This window comes from Hyperolius riggenbachi, chromosome 7 (genome assembly GCF_040937935.1).
Source record: "Hyperolius riggenbachi isolate aHypRig1 chromosome 7, aHypRig1.pri, whole genome shotgun sequence".
Classification (NCBI taxonomy): domain Eukaryota; kingdom Metazoa; phylum Chordata; class Amphibia; order Anura; family Hyperoliidae; genus Hyperolius; species Hyperolius riggenbachi.
In genome coordinates this window covers 254,959,142-254,978,962 of record NC_090652.1, presented here as the reverse complement: position 1 = coordinate 254,978,962, position 19,821 = coordinate 254,959,142, and the positions used below count along the sequence as shown (strand labels likewise).

Here is a 19,821-nt window from a genome sequence, read left to right as displayed (position 1 = left end):
TTCACAGATTTACTCATCCAGGCACAACTGTTATCCCTACAGCTGTCTTTCCCAGGAGAGGAAGTTAGGATGTGTGCTCCTAATCCATTGATAGGTTTGATGCAATGAATGTGTTTGCATGTCTGCACTATGCATGTTACAGGGCCAGAGTTAGGATACCTATGTTTACCTGGGTTCTTCTACGCAGTATAGGTGACTAAGCATAAGAATGCATTCTTCTGTGAACTAAAACCCTGGCTTTTAATTTAGCTGTAGGGATAACAGTTGTGCCTGGATGAGTGAATCTGTGAATGCATTTGTTTGAACATTTGCATGTGAGTGTGCGAAGGGTTAATTGATTTTTTCTGCTTACAGCATAGGAGGATGAGGAGGTGAGCTGATGACAGCCGGGTGCTCCCCAAAATTATCCGGGTGGAGTACCTGGCTAAAAGTGCCTGGGGAAAACAGTGACTGCACATAGATTTTCAATAGATTTCAGTGCAACACAATGAGCTGTCAAACTGATTGTAATTGTTATCTGTATCAACTGGCCTATTCAGCGTATTCAGTTTGGTGTCATAAGAGCCAGTGAATACAGATAATAATGAAGACAGTCAACATCTGTAATGAAGGGGTAAGTGAAGCTCTACAAGATCCCGACTTCTGTCTTTACTAGCACAGAGCAGGGGGACAGAGCTGTGCTCATATCTGGCTCTGCTCTGTCAAGTTCCATGGAGCTGCTTCATGCTCTTTACACAAGCTGCTGCTACATCCAAAGCCAAGTTTAGGGGGTGGGGTGGGACATAATACAGGGAGCAGATTAGTACTGTGAGCTGCAGGATGCTACAAACAATCTTGTGTCTTATTAACATGTGCTTCTGAGAAGGGATTCTGAGCACCAGTAATCCCCTCCCCTAAACTTGGCTATGACAGCATATTCTAGAGCAGAATCCACTACTATGCACTTTGTGTCCATGCCTTCTTGTTGCCCATTCCAGCATACTCTTCCTGCTGTTATCATTACACTCCCCACAGTTTTCTAATGCCACCTGCTGTTTGAATTTGACCATTACAGTACGACCATTCAGTTATCAGAACATTGGTTTCATTGATTTTTGGATCAAATACCAACACAAATATAGCTATTGTGTTTGTTCCCATTTCATTAGAAGTTTCCTTATTATTATTTTTATTTTTACTCTTATAATGCCAACCAAAAAGACGCTCATCGTTTGAGGGAAGATGTGTAGTGTGAGGTCTGTGTTTAGTAGATCATGTGCGAATGTGACATTATGTATGTCATAGCATAGGCTAGATATAAATACTGTATATTGTGAAAGTGAAACATGTCCTTATTTAGGCCTGGAAGTTCATCTGGAAGGCAAGCATCATCTGGAAGGAGATCTTACACCCCGACGAAGCAGATCTCGCTGTGTACAGTAAAGCCTAAAGCACACAGGTATATAATGTTACTGTTAGATTTCAGTTTCCACTTGCAGCGAATTTTTATATTGTTATTATTGAGTTATTCATACAATATAATGGCATCATCTTCACTAACATTGTACAAAGTGAGGAGCTCACATAATACAGCATAATACAGCGATAACATAAATGTAACAGTTACAAACTAGATAAAAAGTGCGCTTCCTCAATACCACTCATAGATAATGTCCACACTGAGGGCTCGTTTCCACCATAGCGAATCCGCATGCGGCGACGAGATTCGGATTCGCTTGTTACACTGAAGTGGCCGGGGCTGTTTCCACATGTGCGGCGTGCGGGAGCGATTTGGCGGCGGGCCAAATCTGCACGACGGGACCCACCGAATTCGCCTGCGTCGGGAATCCGTGCGAATCGCCGCTAATGTATTTAATAGTAAAAACGCATGCGTTTGTTACATGCGTTTTTACCCGCGATTTTGCGTGCGATTTCGCACCTTTTTCAATGTTATTTTGCCCTGGCAGTGTCATGGTTAATTTCGCATGGCACCCTGCCATGCGAAATCGCGGGTAAAAACGCATGCGTTTTTACAAGCGTCGGAATGCCGGCGAAATCGCATCGCAACAGTGGAAACGAGCCCTAAAGCATGCCCCAATAGGCATCTGCTGCAGAGTCCCAGTATCCAAACACAGAGGGAGGCCTGGAACCCACTAGCAGCACTTTTATAAGCCTTTTGTTAGCACTTGTGATTTGAAAAGCTCTTGCTAATGTAATGCTACCGGTGTGATCTCACTTTAAGGATGTGATTTTTTTTTTTTTAAATCCAACCTAGCATTGCATTAGTAAGAGCTTTTCAAATCACAAGCACTTAGAAAAGTGCTGCTAGTGGGTCCCAGGCCGGAGCCCTTGCTCAGTGGTTCAATAGTGGAGGCTGCTAACATACGGACCACCACCCAGGACCAGGGTCTAGACACTTTGTTTGCTTTAAGGGTAACACCACAACACTTGTACACCCACCACTTATCAGAATTGCACTCGCCCAACGCATAGGCCACTCTGGGTTTAAAGAGCTGCTAGCAACACAGTGGTGGGATCACCCCCAAACAGTTCCAGACACCTGTCCTGCTGAAAGCATACAGCTTCAAAGGCATGCAAGTTGACCAGTGAACTAAAAGACTTTGCATAGTATAAAACCATAAAACAGCTTTATTGCATAAAAAGTAGACTACTTCCAAACCAATAGGTAAAAACAGCATGTCAAAATGAGGACGTCTCTGCTCACTTCCTGCCTTCCTGAGAAATGTTGAATGCAGGAATTAGCGCAGGCTGTTGTACAGTATGTCTTGTCAATACAAATTTTCGAATATGTATCACAAGTTCATTCTCTTTGCAGCAGTAACATTCCAAATTATCATGCCGCAGACATCACAGACTTCAAAGAGTCAAAGAAGAGCAACACTGGTCCTCTGAAAGAAGATTCTGTGCATCAAAACAATGGTAATTATTTATTAATCCAACTGATTTGTGAATATATATATATATATATATATATATATATATATATATATATATATATATATATATATATATATATATATATATATATATATATATATATATGCACACACACGCACACACACGCACACACACACGCGCACACACACACACACACACGTACTAGTAGACCCAAGCCCGTTTAAAAATGGGCTCTAGGTCTGTGCTTCTCGGTGCGCGCACACGCCACCCACCACCCGCTGACCCGCCGCACACGACAAGCGCACGTCCACCTGCCGCACACCTGGCCGCCCGCTGACCAGCCGCACACCTGGCCGCCCGATGACCAGCCGCACACCTGGCCGCCCGCTGATCAGCCGCACACCTGGCCGCCCGCTGACCAGCCGCACACCTGGCCGCCCTCTGACCAGCCGCACACCTGGCCGCCCGCTGACCAGCCGCACACCTGGCCGCCCGCTGACCAGCCGCACACCTGGCCGCCCGCTGACCAGCCGCACACCTGGTTGCCCGCTCACACGCCACCCGCTCGGCTCCCTGGTCCCGTCCTCCTGTCTCTGTGAGGCTGGGTCCGTGCACATGCACACAGCAGTTTGGCACGGACAATGCTACATAGAGACAGCACACGCAGGGACACAGAGATATTATTATAGAGGATATATATATATATATATATATATATATATATATATATATATATATATATATATATATATATATATATATATCATATCTCCCAACTGTCCCTCTTGTGGAGGGACAGTCCCTCTTTGGGAGCCCTGTCCCTCTGTCCCTCTTTCCTCCTTTTATGTCCCTCTATGAGGACTTCGTCCCTCTTTCTATGTAAATAAATATATATATATATATATATATATATATATTTCTACTAAAAAATGTGTTTGATTGACTCTAAACTTTATTCCCATCCTTTAAATTGACATATTACTAATTTTAAAATGTTAATATGAAGGAAAATTAACCAGGATAGAAAGGACCAGTGTGGTTTGAATTATAAAACAACATAACTTTTTTAATTAAATCTTTATGATATGCGAGACTAGGGGTGTGATGGGGGCGTGATCAGGGGTGTGGCAGGGGCGTGACTTAAGTGTCCCTCTTTCTCATATCAAAAAGTTGGGAGGTATAATATATATATATATATATATATACTAATAGACTAACATACTAACACAACCTGTAGTTTCAGAAGCATAAACCCTTCTGTGGAAAGACATAGTGGGACTGATTTATGAAGCTGCGCTGTCACGATACTTCACAACAGCCGGCCCCGGCATTTAAAGTAACTAAGGAAGACATGCTATGCTGAAAGAGTGAGTGTAGCGTGCAGCCTTGAATTTAGAGTGCGGTGCTGTCATGGAGCTCATTCTGCTATAGCAGCGCAGCTTCGTGAATCAGCCCCTAAGGCCCTTACTCAATTACATTTATATATCTCCTAAATCATTTTTCACCTTATCTTTAACCAGTCACTGTTCCTGGACCCAGACTCTTTATGTCCAGGCATGAAAGCTGTTGCTGCACGCTTCCATACATGCACGCCTGCACCCCTGTCACTATCGCTTATGCACATGCTCATGCACGTGTGTGTACCCATTCATATATGAATGATCGCTGCTACAGTAAATAGCATACCTTTAATGACCTCCACCCATAGGAATCGAATGCAATCGCTAGGGCGACAGTTTGGGGCCCCAGTGCTGGACAGATGCATCGCTCTGCCATTGCATGCTGATGCATCCCCCAAACGGTCGCCCTAGTGATTGGATCTGATCATTTCAGACACACAGACTGGGGATAGTGGCCCACTACATGCCCAACTAGTAATGAAATAATGCACATGTAGTATCTTTTTTACCTGGCAAGAGCCAAAGAACAGATTTTGAGGTGTTTTATAGCAGTGTCATGTGAAAAGTAGGAAGGGTGAAAAAAATTAAATGAAAAAGTTATTGCTAAATCAGTAGCAACACGGCGGGAATGTCAAATTTGCCAGGAATGAACTAGTTAACTTTGCAATTGGAAAAGTACTAACAACATTATTCTTAGTATGTTCTTGCTTGCTGGTGGCTTAAAGAGACTCCGTAACAAAAATGTCATCCGGTTTTCTTCCATCCTACAAGTTCCAAAATCTATTCTAATGTGCTCTGGCTTACTGCAGCACGTTCTACTATCACCATCTCTGTAATAAATCAACTTATCTCTCTCTTGTCAGACTTGTCAGCCTGTGTCTGGAAGGCTGCCAAGTTCTTCAGTGTTGTGGTTCTGTGATGCATCTCCCCCCTCCAGGACCCACTCTGCACACTGCCTGTGTGTTATTTAGATTAGTGCAGCTTATCTCTGCTCTATTATCTTTTACAAGCTGGATAAATCCTCCTCTGAGCTGGCTGGGCTTTCACATACTGAAGAATTACATACAGGCAGAGCTGTCTGCACTCTGCAGGAAGAAACAGCCTGACACTTCAGTGGAAGATAGCTGCAGGGGGAAAGAAACACACAAGTGATCTCTTGAGATTAAAAAGGAAGGCTGTATACAGCCTGCTTGTGCATGGATGTATTTTCTATGTGTACATCAACCTACTTCCTGTTTTGGTAGCCATTTTGTGTGTTTACAAACAAACTTTTTAAAACTGTTTTTAACCACTTTTAATGCGGCGGGGAGCGGCAAAATTGTGACAGAGGGTAATAGGAGATGTCCCCTAACGCACTGGTATGTTAACTTTTGTGTGATCTTAACAATACAGATTCTCTTTAAAGAGAATCTGTACTGCCCCTCTGTGCTGTTTCTGCCACTCTCTGCTGCAATCCTGGCTTGTAATTGCCAGTTTTAGGCAGTGTTTACAAACAAACTAACCAGCTTGTGATAGGCTCACATAAGCAGAGTGTGTGAGTCATACAGAGCCTGCAGGGGGCCTGCAGAGGGTGTGTATCGCTTCTATCCAATCACAAGCAGCCCTGCACATTCCACACATTCAAGCCTTAGCCCGACAGACAAGACAGAGGAAAGGAGATAAAATTTATTACAGAGACAGTGCAATTAGGAAAGGCTGCAGTAAGCCAGAGCACATTAGAACAGGCAAAGGAACTTATAGGATAGAAGAACTAAGGCTGAACATTTTGTTACAGAGTCTCTTTAAAAGATATGTTATTGATCAGTTGTGAAAATATCACCTAGGAGAAAAACCCAGGAGAAAAAGTTAATTGAATAGGGGCCTAGGAGCATTATGTGACCACACCCACTCATCAGCATGCTGTAGCCACCAATGGTGGCAACAGGGATGGTGGCGATGGGCATGTGGCAGGGATCCCGAAAGAGATTTGTGCGCATGCGATTAGGCTGGATTTTAAGGCCTATGTGCATGCGTGTGAATCGCTGCGTCTGCAACACAACTGTGCATGGGCCCGGCCCCAATTAAGGGTACACCCTCTGGGTGTACTATACGAGCATGCTATGCAAGAGCATGCAGGACACTGCTGTATCTTCTGCAGCTTTGTCATTAGCTCCTGCTGGCTTCTTTTGTTCTACCGTTTACCTGCTGTGACCCGGCTGATTGTACACTGATCATTCTGACTTCCCTTTGTGACCCGGGTCGTTCCTGACTACTCTTCTGATTTCTGCCTGCCCCAACCTTGGCCTGATTACTCGTTTATGAAGCTTGCTGCCTGCCCCGACATTTGGCTTCAGTACCCGTTACGACGTCTGCTGCCTGTCCAGTGGCTTTAGCTTATCCTCTTCCCTGCTGTTAGTCTCCGACTCTGATCTCTGACTTACTCCAGCCTTCTAAGCCACCAGAACACTGGCCTGCTACTCCATCACCCAGTCCTTGTGTAGTCTGTTCTTTTCGTCACTGGTGGGAGATTCTGGGGGCCGCAACCTGGTAGCTACTAGTGCAGCAAAACAGTCCATCACCCACTAGGGGTGGTTTTCACCAGAGCACCTTTGCGGGGTAGCTGCTTAGATGCCGCACCCTGGGAGAGCCCACACTAACCGCTGGTGTTAGGATCAACCGTTTCCCATGAATCGTGACAATTGGTACAGCACAGCAATTATACTGGTAGCACAACATGCTTTACGATACTTACATACATAAAGAAAATTGCACAATGTGTGCTGTCAGTTGCATAAATACTGGTAAAATTTCTGTGTATTGTGTGGCACTGTAATTTTACTGGTGTTTAGGGAATATACCCCATTTACAGTCTTATCAGCCACTAATCTGTGTGTCCATGAGCCACAGCACTGAGATGTTTCCTCTTTTATGTTTGTTTATGTTAGTTTCTGGGACATATACAATTCACTTTTTTTCCTAAATTTTCTCCTGGGTGATATTTTCACACCTTAGCAATATACTGTAAATGGCGTTTAAGCCACCAGCAATCAGGAAAATACTCAGAATAATTTTGACAGTGCTCTTTACCTACTTTTTGGTACTTTCATGAAAGTTATTGTAAACTGAGGTTGAAAAATGATCTCCTAGGAGAAAAATTGGGAGAAAAAGTGAATTGCATGTGGGCCTCTGTGTCCACACGACAAAAAGCTGTGAGGTGCTGCACAGTCTAAAATAGCGGTGTACTGCTTACGGATTGAACTGGATATTTGTACGCAAGATGGCCACTGGCAGTATGGGTTTAATGTGAGCAGGTGCACATTACTACAGGTGTAAATACCTTTACATATATGACTGAAAACAGTATTCTTTATATATACCCATATTTTTCAGATGAGTAGATTTTCCATGTACCATATTGCTTGGCTGTTTTTGCTGCAGGTGAAAAACACCCCAAAGCAGAAGTACTGAAAGCTTCCAATCATAACCCTGAGATGCCAGAACAGCCAGAGGATTCTTCTAGTGACGAAGAAGAGAGTGATGAGGAGAAACCACATGCTCCCATGGAGCTGCTAGCAGAGGTGATCTGTTATTTAATAAGCACAGTGACAGTGCAGGGACAGGAAAGGAGGTCGATAACCCAGTGCAGGGACAGGATATGAGGCAGACAGCCTAGTGCAGGGACAGGATGTGAGGTGGATAGCCCAGTGCAGGGACAGGATGTGAGGTGGATAGCCGAGTGCAGGGACAGGATATGAGGGGAGAGCCCAATGCAGGCATAGGATATGAGGAGGATTGCCCTTAGCAGTGACAGGATATGAGGCCAGTAACCCAGTGCAGGGTTAGGATATGCGGCAGAAAGCCCAGTGCATGAACATGATATGAGGCAGATAGCCCAGTGCAGGGACACGATATGAGGCAGATAGCCCAGTGCAGGGACACGATATGAGGCAGGTAGTCCAGTGCAGGGACGTGATATGAGGCGGATAGCCCAGTGCAAGGACACGATATGAGGTGGATAGCCCAGTGCAGGGACATAATGTGAGGCAGGTAGTCTAGTGCAGGGACAGGATATGAGGCAGATCGCCCAGTGCTGGGACAGGATATGGGACAGGATATGAGGCAGATAACCCAGTGCAGGGATATGATATGAGGCAGATAGCCCAGTGCAGGGACAGGATATGAGGCAGATAGGCCAGTGCAGGGACATGATATGAAGTGAATTGCCCAGTGCAGGGACAGGATATGAGGCGGATAGCCCAGTGCAGGGACAGGATATGAAGTGGATAGCCAAGTGCAGGGACAGGATATGAATTGGATAGCCCAGTGCAGGGACAGGATATGAATTGGATAGCCCAGTGCAGGGACAGGATATGAAGTGGATAGCCCAGTGCAGGGACAGGATATGAAGTGGATTGCCCAGTGCAGGGACAGGATATGAAGTGGATAGCCCAGTGCAGGGACAGGATATGAAGTGGATAGCCCAGTGCAGGGACAGGATATGAAGCGGATAGCCCAGTGCAGGGACAGGATATGAGGCGGATAGCCCAGTGCAGGGACAGGATATGAAGTGGATAGCCCAGTGCAGGGACAGGATATGAAGTGGATAGCCCAGTGCAGGGACAGGATATGAGGCGGATAGCCCACTGCAGGAACAGGATATGAAGTGGATAGCCCAGTGCAGGGACAGGATATGAATTGGATAGCCCAGTGCAGGGACAGGATATGAATTGGATAGCCCAGTGCAGGGACAGGATATGAGGCGGATAGCCCAGTGCAGGGACAGGATATGAAGTAAATAGCCCAGTGCAGGGACAGGATATGAAGTGGATAGCCCAGTGCAGGGACAGGATATGAGGCAGATAGCCCAGTGCAGGGACAGGATATGAGGCGGATAGCCCAGTGCAGGGACATGATATGAAGTGGATAGCCCAGCGCAGGGACAGGATATGAAGCGGATAGCCCAGTGCAGGGACAGGATATGAGGCGGATAGCCCAGCGCAGGGACAGGATATGAGGCGGATAGCCCAGCGAAGGGACAGGATATGAAGTGGATAGCCCAGCGCAGGGACAGGATATGAAGTGGATAGCCCAGTGCAGGGACAGGATATGAGGCGGATAGCCCAGTGCAGGGACATGATATGAAGTGGATAGCCCAGCGCAGGGACAGGATATGAAGCGGATAGCCCAGTGCAGGGACAGGATATGAGGCAGATAGCCCAGTGCAGGGACAGGATATGAGGCGGATAGCCCAGCGCAGGGACATGATATGAAGTAGATAGCCCAGCGCAGGGACAGGATATGAAGTGAATAGCCCAGTGCAGGGACAGGATATGAGGCAGATAGCCCAGTGCAGGGACAGGATATGAAGTGGATAGCCCAGTGCAGGGACAGGATATGAGGCAGATAGCCCAGTGCAGGGACAGGATATGAGGCAGATAGCCCAGTGCAGGGACAGGATATGAAGTGGATAGCCCAGTGCAGGGACAGGATATGAGGCAGATAGCCCAGTGCAGGGACAGGATATGAGGCGGAGAGTCTTTATACAGAGTCTGATCTCTTAACTAGAGCTGCTGAGTCATGGATAAGTTTGCATAAGGGACCCCAAGGAAAAGGCTTTATTACTTTATCTCACTCTTTCAGGACTTTTTATGTCTGAATGTTCACAATGGAAGCTTTACAAAATGATATTTACAGCTGTGTTTTGCATGTCAGTTCCTGGAGGCTGTAATGAATGAAGATTATAAGCTTGCCTGGAAGCTTTGCCAAATGAGTAAGTATGTTGTATTTTAATTAAGTTTAAAACATACAGTATGTAATAGATGGACATGCATTTAATTGTGTCTCACTCCTTTACCCTGATTCATCCTCTCTTCCCTCACTATTTCCCTTTCTCTTCCTTTCTCTTTGCCTGCCTTCCTCTCTTCCCTCACTATTTCTTCATCTCTTTCTTTCTGTTTGCCTGTCTTCCTCTCTTCCCTCACTATTTCTCCATCTCTTTCTTTCTGTTTGCCTGCCTTCCTCTCTTCCCTCCCTATTTCTCCATCTCTTTCTTTCTGTTTGCCTGCCTTCCTCTCTTCCCTCCCTATTTCCCTGTCTCTTTCTTTCTGTTTTCCAGTCTTTCTCTCTTCCCTCACTATTTCCCTGTCTCTTTCTTTCTGTTTTCCAGTCTTTCTCTCTTCCCTCACTATTTCCTTGTTGCTTTCTTTCTGTTTTCCAGTCTTCCTCTCTTCCCTCACTATTTCCCTGTCTCTTTCTTTCTGTTTTCCAGTCTTTCTCTCTTCCCTCACTATTTCCTTGTCTCTTTCTGTCTGTTTTCCAGTCTTTCTCTCTTCCCTCACTATTTCCTTGTTGCTTTCTTTCTGTTTGCCTGCCTTCCTCTCTTCCCTCACTATTTCCCTGTCTCTTTCTTTCTGTTTTCCAGTCTTCCTCTCTTCCCTCACTATTTCCCTGTCTCTTTCTTTCTGTTTGCCTGTCTTTCTCTCTTCCCTCACTATTTCCTTGTCTCTTTCTTTCTGTTTTCCAGTCTTTCTCTCTTCCCTCACTATTTCCTTGTTGCTTTCTTTCTGTTTTCCAGTCTTTCTCTCTTCCCTAACTATTTCCATGTCTCTTTCTTTCTGTTTGCCTGTCTTCCTCTCTTCCCTCACTATTTCTCCATCTCTTTCTTCCTTGTTGCCTGTCTTCCTCTCTTCCCTCACTATTTCCTTGTCTCTTTCTGTCTGTTTTCCAGTCTTTCTCTCTTCCCTCACTATTTCCTTGTCTCTTTCTTTCTGTTTGCCTGCCTTCCTCTCTTCCCTCACTATTTCCATGTCTCTTTCTTTCTGTTTTCCAGTCTTTCTCTCTTCCCTCACTATTTCCTTGTTGCTTTCTTTCTGTTTTCCAGTCTTTCTCTCTTCCCTAACTATTTCCTTGTCTCTTTCTTTCTGTTTGCCTGCCTTCCTCTCTTCCCTCACTATTTCCATGTCTCTTTCTTTCTGTTTGCCTGTCTTCCTCTCTTCCCTCACTATTTCTCCATCTCTTTCTTCCTCGTTGCCTGTCTTCCTCTCTTCCCTCACTATTTCCTTGTCTCTTTCTGTCTGTTTTCCAGTCTTTCTCTCTTCCCTCACTATTTCCTTGTCTCTTTCTTTCTGTTTGCCTGCCTTCCTCTCTTCCCTCACTATTTCCATGTCTCTTTCTTTCTGTTTGCCTGCCTTCCTCTCTTCCCTCACTATTTCCATGTCTCTTTCTTTCTGTTTGCCTGTCTTCCTCTCTTCCCTCACTATTTCCTTGTCTCTTTCTGTCTGTTTTCCAGTCTTTCTCTCTTCCCTCACTATTTCCTTGTCTCTTTCTTTCTGTTTGCCTGTCTTCCTCTCTTCCCTCACTATTTCCATGTCTCTTTCTTTCTGTTTGCCTGCCTTCCTCTCTTCCCTCACTATTTCCATGTCTCTTTCTTTCTGTTTGCCTGTCTTCCTCTCTTCCCTCACTATTTCTCCATCTCTTTCTTCCTCGTTGCCTGTCTTCCTCTCTTCCCTCACTATTTCCTTGTCTCTTTCTGTCTGTTTTCCAGTCTTTCTCTCTTCCCTCACTATTTCCTTGTCTCTTTCTTTCTGTTTGCCTGCCTTCCTCTCTTCCCTCACTATTTCCATGTCTCTTTCTTTCTGTTTGCCTGCCTTCCTCTCTTCCCTCACTATTTCCCTGTCTCTTTCTGTCTGTTTTCCAGTCTTTCTCTCTTCCCTCACTATTTCCTTGTCTCTTTCTTTCTGTTTGCCTGCCTTCCTCTCTTCCCTCACTATTTCCCTGTCTCTTTCTGTCTGTTTTCCAGTCTTTCTCTCTTCCCTCACTATTTCCATGTCTCTTTCTTTCTGTTTGCCTGCCTTCCTCTCTTCCCTCACTATTTCCCTGTCTCTTTCTGTCTGTTTTCCAGTCTTTCTCTCTTCCCTCACTATTTCCTTGTCTCTTTCTTTCTGTTTGCCTGCCTTCCTCTCTTCCCTCACTATTTCCTTGTCTCTTTCTTTCTGTTTGCCTGTCTTCCTCTCTTCCCTCACTATTTCCCTGTCTCTTTCTGTCTGTTTTCCAGTCTTTCTCTCTTCCCTCACTATTTCCTTGTCTCTTTCTTTCTGTTTTCCAGTCTTTCTCTCTTCCCTCACTATTTCCCTGTCTCTTTCTGTCTGTTTTCCAGTCTTTCTCTCTTCCCTCACTATTTCCTTGTTGCTTTCTTTCTGTTTGCCTGCCTTCCTCTCTTCCCTCACTATTTCCTTGTCTCTTTCTTTCTGTTTGCCTGTCTTCCTCTCTTCCCTCACTATTTCCCTGTCTCTTTCTGTCTGTTTTCCAGTCTTTCTCTCTTCCCTCACTATTTCACTGTCTCTTTCTTTCTGTTTGCCTGTCTTCCTCTCTTCCCTCACTATTTCCCCGTCTCTTTATTTTTCTTGGTCTATCTTCCACTCTTCCTTTATTATTTCCTGATCTCTTTAATATTTTTTTCCTCTCTTCCGTCACTATGCTTTCTTCCTCTTTGCTTACCTTCCTCTCTACCCTTACTATTTCCAATCTCTCTTTTTCTCTTTGCCTATCTTCTTCTCCTCCCTATTTCTCCATCTTTTTCTTCCTCTTTGTCCATCTTCTACTTGCCCCTCATTATTTCCCCATCTTATGCTTCTTTTTTACCTGTCTTCCACTGTTTCCTCACTATTTCCCCATCTCATTCTACTTCTTTGCCCATCTTCCTCTCGTCTCTCACTATTTCCCCATCTTATCCTTCCTCTTTGCCTATCTTCCTCTCTCTACACCCTCACTCTTGTATATTTAACTTCTGTATCTCCCTCTCTCCTTCCTCTTTGCTCTCTCATGCCATTTCTCTCTTTTTTTTCTTCCCCACCACTCTCTCTCCCTGACATTCTCCCTTGCCACCCTTCCCCTGTATCTAACTCTCCATCTCTCTTTTCTCACTCTAAGGCCCCATTCCCATCATACACGCTGCCGTGCGCATTTCAGCAGCACGTATGATGTGCGACACGCAAGAACGGCAGAAGTGGAAAGGCAGCACTTCTGTTGTTCCCATCATATATGTTGCACAGCAGTGCGATGCGCTATTGCACTACTGCATGCACTTTCGGGAACCATAGCACTGACCCATTCACTATAGGGAATGAGATCAGCAATGCGGCACAGATGGCGTGATCATACACTTTGCATTCTGATCGCACGGCATCTGCACTAATAGATGTGAACAAGGCCTTACCCACTCTCGTGGTCTTACTGGAATTTAGGACTAGGATCACTCTATTAGAAATATTTGAGGTCTAGACTTCCCACCTCTAAATAATGTATAAATATGGATTTTCTTCTGAAGGGGAACTGAAGCTATCCGTTCTAGCTACCACGGGACTATAACAGAGACGAGGTATACATACTGTCAGTGTCTGGTAAAAAATCTAGTTTTATTATAAATTATTTAAAAAGTAGAAATAGTAGACTCCAGAGTTAAAGAGTGTAAAGTGTGTATAATACAGACAATTTGTCAGCATCTGTCCATGCATAAATACTATCATGTACATATAACTTCCATTCCATAATAATATTGGTTATATCCAAGGTCCAGGTATGTGTGTTCACTGATGTATGTATTACTGTATAAGAACAACAGAGTAACCAAGCAGCTCAGGGTGACCCAAGCTACTAGGAATGTATAGGGGGATAAAAGGGACCAAAAAGCCCTCCTACTAAAAAAGCAAAGCTTAGAAGGCAAATTACACCAAGCATTGTATAAGTACAAATGCCATGTCTCTAAATGTAAACAATGACGCTAACAAAAAGGGAATAAGCCAAAATGTATGGATTGCTATCTTGGGGAAGGGAATATTCAGGAAGGACACTCCTCCTTAAGGTTCCTCCACATTTTCCTTTGTTTACACTGCTGAGAATATGTAAATCCACAGCATACATACTTACATACATCATACATCAGTAGGCAATGCAACAATACATAGATCAGTGAGTCCTGGTCTCTGATGAAGCAGACTAAAGTGCCACGAAATGTGGTGTTGACCAGTTTGTCTAATATTGTTATAACAGTTTTTAAATGTCAAGGGTGCTGTTTATGCATGGTAAGACATGCTGACAGGTGAATTCTACTATACACAGACTTTCACCCCTTTACTATGGAGCGTCTTTCTACTTTTTCAATAACTTTATGTTTTAAAAGATATTGAATCCAATTCTGTATCATGCCTGAAGAAGAAAGTTTTGAAAGCTTGCAATAAATTAGTTATTAAAGGTATTATCTGTATCATCATTAGTTGGTTAGATGTTTAACAGATAGTTTGAATGCATTTACTAAATAGTAGTGCTGGTATTACAATTTGGCATACTAGTAAAGAACTTTTTTTCTTCCCGTGAACTGAGAAAGGGTTTACATTTTGTTAGTTCGATTTTGTGTGCAGTGCACTGCATTTACCATCAAGTGCCCACAGGGGTCGCCGTACTACCGTGCAGAAATCTTTGACTGGGACAGATGCTGAATATGGGCGGGGAGGAAGTGGCAGTTGTCCTCCTCTGTACCCACCCAGTTTGTCCCTAAGAAAGCCCCTTTCACCCCTGATCACTGCCACTCCTCAGTCTTGCTCCTGATACAAGTGTGTTTCAGTTCTCAGAGCTCAGGAGAGCTGTGATGTGTGTGAACCCCGGTAATGTATGTTTTGCCGGAATTTCCTTTTTAAAAAATCCACTTTCTGAATCCATAATCCCCTCCCTTTATTTCTTGGACTGTCATCTCTGCCGTTTCCCCACAGTGTCTTCTTGTACTTCCAGGTCAGCGCCATTCTGTTATGAAAAAGCTGGGATTTACGAGCAGGGCCGGATTTCTGTAAAGAAAAGAAATGACTGGGTCACAACCTGGATAGCTGCAGTTTAATTAAACCATAGTAACATGAAAATACACAACGTTTAAGCCGATAGGCCTTTTCAAGTGTTACACTTGAGACCCAGCCATTTCTTTTCTTTCTGTGGATTTGTGCACCTTGAGTGGATCCAGGTGTGGACTGGTCGACTCCCTGGCTTGTTAATATTAGCAGTTTGAGCTCCCAGGACTTTATTGTTCTAACCGGATTTCTGGAAAGGCCACAAAGGCCATGGCCTTGGGTGCTGAAAAAGCAGAAGGGCGGCCGGACTTGAGAGAGATAAGAGGCCATATGTCAAGGTAAATCATCTCTCTGCTGGTCTGAAGCCCCCCTACTTTGCTGCACACATAGCCTGAATTTCAGAGTTCCATGCATCTCCCTTACTTCCTGGTGTGTGATGAGACAGTCACAGCTTGCTCTACTGCATCTGTAATCACCTGATGAACTCGGGACATTCAAGCTTCAGTGATCAGTGCCAGGGCTGCAGAAAGCAAAATTCTTGATCTGATAAGAAGTTTTCCTGTATAGCACACATTCACAGGAATATCAGCTCCACTGGAGAACTCCAGCTGTCAGACAGTATAACTAGTCAACCTCTGTCAATGACCTGAGTTTGTAGTGGAACAGACCATGTTGATAGGTGAACAGAACACAGATTAAATGTTCAGTTACAAAACAGAAAAGAAGCTGCTTGTTGAAAAAAACCTATACAGGACTTTAGCCCCATATGGAGGGTAATGGGTTACACTTTTCTGAACAGCTAATTGATGATTTTGATAGCTGAGCAACAGGTCTCTGATTACAGCAGAACAGAGTGGGAGATAAACCCTGCTCTGCTGCTTTTCTACTGAGGGACTCACTGCTCTGATAGGAAATACAATTTTTTGTAAGCTGAGAGAAAACATACACACATGTACACACAAGTCTCTAAAGCCGGCTTTTCCTTCTGCAAACAAGTGATAGCTAGTCAGGGGGACTAGCTGTTGGACAAAATGCTGTTGGGGGGGGGGGGGGGTGAAGGGCTTGGACACTGGAAAGTACAAATCCATCCCTGTTTACAAGAGAATGCGTTGGGGGATCGGCAGAGATGACAGTCCAAGGAATAAAGCGAGGGGATTCCAAAGTAAGTAAGTAATGATGTGATTAAATCCTGTTACCTTGCACAGCCGATGTTTAAAAATATGAAATGTTGTTAAAATAACCACTAGCTTTGTCCCGACTGATGCAATAAAATCTATTACGTATAATTACATGTTTAATATTTCATTTAAAGAGCAAATGTTAAATTGTGTCTTCCACAATTCTAGTACTTCTATATGAGCCAGAAAATCCAGAGGTGAAGGAATTTTCACCACTAATTCAGAAAATGCTGAAGAGAGGTAAGAATTTAATATTGCTTTAGGTTTTTAGGAACCTTTGCTATTATTACATTTCATAATATGAAAACAGTAATGTATAACTTTAATGCTAAATAAATGTATTTTAGAAGAAGAAGAAGAAGAAGAAGAAGGCAGTGATGAGGAGGACAGTGAAGATGACAGTGAGGACACTGATGAAGATAAAGACAGCAGTGATAGTGATTACAGTAACAAGAGTTCTACTGAAAGTGAATCTGATGAATGTTAAGCTAATTACAAATGATTAGAACTGTTATCTACCTCATCTGCCTTTTTATAACCAGCAACAGATGTCTGCTGCCCCCAAGACTCAGCCTTAAGGTAGCCATACACTGGTCGATTTGCCATCAGATCGACCAACAGATAGATCCCTCTCTGATCGAATCTGATCAGAGAGGGATCGTATGGCTGCCTTTACTGCAAACAGATTGTGAATCGATTTCAGCATGAAACCGATCACAATCTGTGAAGCTGCCACTGCCGCCGCCCCCCCTGCATGCATTTCCTGCTTCGGCCGGCGCGACTCCCCCGGTCTCCGCTGTCTTCTTCTCCGCGCTGGTCTCCGGGTCCAGCTGGCTTCACTGAACTTCCTGCCGGGGGAAGTTTAAACAGTAGAGGGCGCTCTACTGTTTAAACTTCCTGCCGGGACAGGAAGTTCAGTGAAGCCAGCCGGAGCCCAGCACGGAGAAGAAGACAGCGGAGACCGTGGGAGTCGCGCCAGCCAGAGCAGGTAATGTATTGCCGTTAGTGTCGGTCATCGGGTATTCCAACGCTGCTATCGACGCACTCCCGACCCGCCAGCGATCAAGCAAAATCTTCCACACGGACAGATCGACGGGAATGATTTTGGATGGAAATCGATCGTTCTGTCAGCGTTTGCGCAACGATTTCACAGCAGATTCGATCACAGTGATCGAATCTGCTGTATATCGGCGGGAAAATCGTTTGGTGTATGGGCCCCTTAACTGCAACATGGACTGCTCTGGAGTGTATCTCAAGGAATGTTTCATTTGCTAAATATTTCAATAAAATGAAAAATATATTTTTTTTTGTCAGACTGGTGAAAGCCATCATTATTCCATACAATAGTAGAGGAATATTTCACGCGCATTGGTATTCACAATGGAAAGTGATTGTTTTGGGTGATAGTTCAGGCTTGCTTGTGCAGTTATAGGGAGCAGGGAGGATGACCAAGCGGCTCCCCCCTGCAAGGATTACAATACTAGGACAATAAAGCCCATTTGGCATTGGTCACTTTTGTGATCCATCATAGAGTGGTCATCAAAACAAGACCTTACACTGAAGATATGGAAGCCTCAGGACCCTATTGAGGCTTCCCTTGCTTGTCAGCAGCCCCCCCCCCCTTCCCATTGCAGGGCGTGGCCCCCCTCCATTTCGGGGCCACGTAGCTCCACTTCCTTATCCATAGCCGTCCATGCGCAGTACCACGGGGGGGGGGGGGGGGGGGGCTCAGTCGGTTATTGCGCTGCCCTGAATAAGGAAGAGGAGCTGCACCGATCTGATTAACGAAAATCCCTCGTCGCTCATCTTCTGGGGGGGGAGGCTTTGGACATCAGAATACAGAGGAAAGCCTCAATAGGATCCTGAGGCTTCCCTCTCTTTCTGTAAGTATTTAATTTTCTACTTGAGCTTCTGTTTGGGTACTCTTTAACCATTATTATGGGACACCTGTGCTGGCACCGGAACAATTATCTTGCTGGATGAAAATCTAGTGTGTATATGGCTTTTCACTTGGTGGAAAAAATTCCAACTTCTAATTGTCTTTAAAATCACAGGTATTAGTTACACACGTTTGCAAATAAACAATAAGCCATGGGAGGAGTGTAAATGTTCCTGTGTGATTCCGCTGGCATTTTCGGTGCCATCCCCACTCCCCAGAACAACTTATGAACATGTTTAGATAATCATTGCTTGTGTTTGTGTTCTGTATATTTTGAATCCTGCAGCCAACTACGGCAGGGCTGGTTTTCAAATTGGACGTGGAATGTTGGCCACCATTATGTAGCTATTGGGATGTTCACCCTGCTTTCAGGATGCTAGATTTTTGGTACCATGTGTCACATGGGGAGTTTGATGCACTTTATGCAGCTTATGTGTACATGCAAATGCATGTAACTAATGCCTGTGGTATTAATTATAATTACAGACCCGGATCTTTTGAGGACATTTCTTGTATTGTATGTGTGAGTTATAAAGTCTCTGTCTGTTGTCCCCAGCACTAATTGTAGGCAACTCAGATAACCACTGAATTTAGGATATAGGGGGTAATTTGCAGAGGAGATTGGGGGGGGGGGGTGTTAATATGGGGCAATTTGACTGGACTGAACAGAACATGAGGAAGGGGTATGACACAGAAGGGTGTGTAAAGTGTTAGTGTATTTCAGGTCTGAAGTTGTTTTGGTAAGAAGTGGAGTAGTAATAGTATAAGGTTACTGTAGGGGTTTTTATGACTGTAGTATACTGATAAGTCTGTCAGAGGTACGTTAGCCAGACATTTAGAGACACAGGACATAGACCACCAGCTGCTGGCTCAATGTTTTTCTTACAAATTGAGGCAACTGGCCCTCATGGCTGGTTCCAGCATTGCTGAGGAGGATCTGAGCAGCGTTTACCAGATGACTATAAAGCGGTTGGAGCCATACAGGTGATGAAGACAAAAAAATCTTGTGGCCTGGTCCTTATTCAATTCACCTTTTCTCCCAAGTATTTTTTCTAGGTTATCTTTTCACACCGAATCAATAAAATTTACTGTATTTTAAGCCACCAATAAGCAATAAAATACTCAGAATAATTTTGACTGTACTTTTTCACCTACTGCTCTTTTAAATTAAGATCTGGTCTGCAGGTGTCTAATTCCTGAGGAGGATGTATGACTGCATGGTTAGTGTTTCCTATCCTATACTTGGAGGGAGGTACCTGGAAGTAGTGAGACAAGTGTGTCTTGCCTACAGTCAAGCATGGTGGTGGTAGTGTCATGGAAGAGTGCTGCCGGAACTGGGGAGCTGCAGTTCATTTAGGGAACCATGAATGCTAACATGTACATAAGACAGGTCCTTCATGAACCCCGGGAGTCAGGATGTGATCCATTTATCACAATGTTTCCCATATGTTGGCTGGCCAAATGAGAGTAGGAAGTATGTGTTTAGGTACTGGCAGTGCCCGGATGATTTTTGTATATTTAACTGTTGGATACGACAAATTGGGCATTGTTTTGATGTTTTAGGCATTTAATAAAGGATTATTTTTTGCAGTGTT

General features: G+C 44.3%; 1 protein-coding gene across 3 annotated transcripts in view; it reads left to right on the top strand.

Annotated features, from left to right (window-relative positions):
- Positions 1-17,160, top strand: part of ERICH2 (glutamate rich 2) — a 52,878-nt gene extending 35,718 nt beyond the window's left edge. The window contains exons 8-13 of one of the 3 annotated variants that reach the window (XM_068247048.1): positions 1,340-1,438; positions 2,816-2,919; positions 7,716-7,855; positions 9,990-10,047; positions 16,456-16,527; positions 16,644-17,160. In XM_068247048.1, coding sequence (XP_068103149.1) covers positions 1,340-1,438; positions 2,816-2,919; positions 7,716-7,855; positions 9,990-10,047; positions 16,456-16,527; positions 16,644-16,774 — 604 coding nt within the window. In that variant the 3' untranslated portion in view covers positions 16,775-17,160. Of the gene's footprint in view, positions 1-1,339; positions 1,439-2,815; positions 2,920-7,715; positions 7,856-9,989; positions 10,048-16,455; positions 16,528-16,634 lie in introns of all 3 variants that reach the window. The other 2 variants (XM_068247047.1, XM_068247046.1) reach the window with 2 other exon arrangements.
- The last annotated feature ends 2,661 nt before the right edge of the window (positions 17,161-19,821 follow it).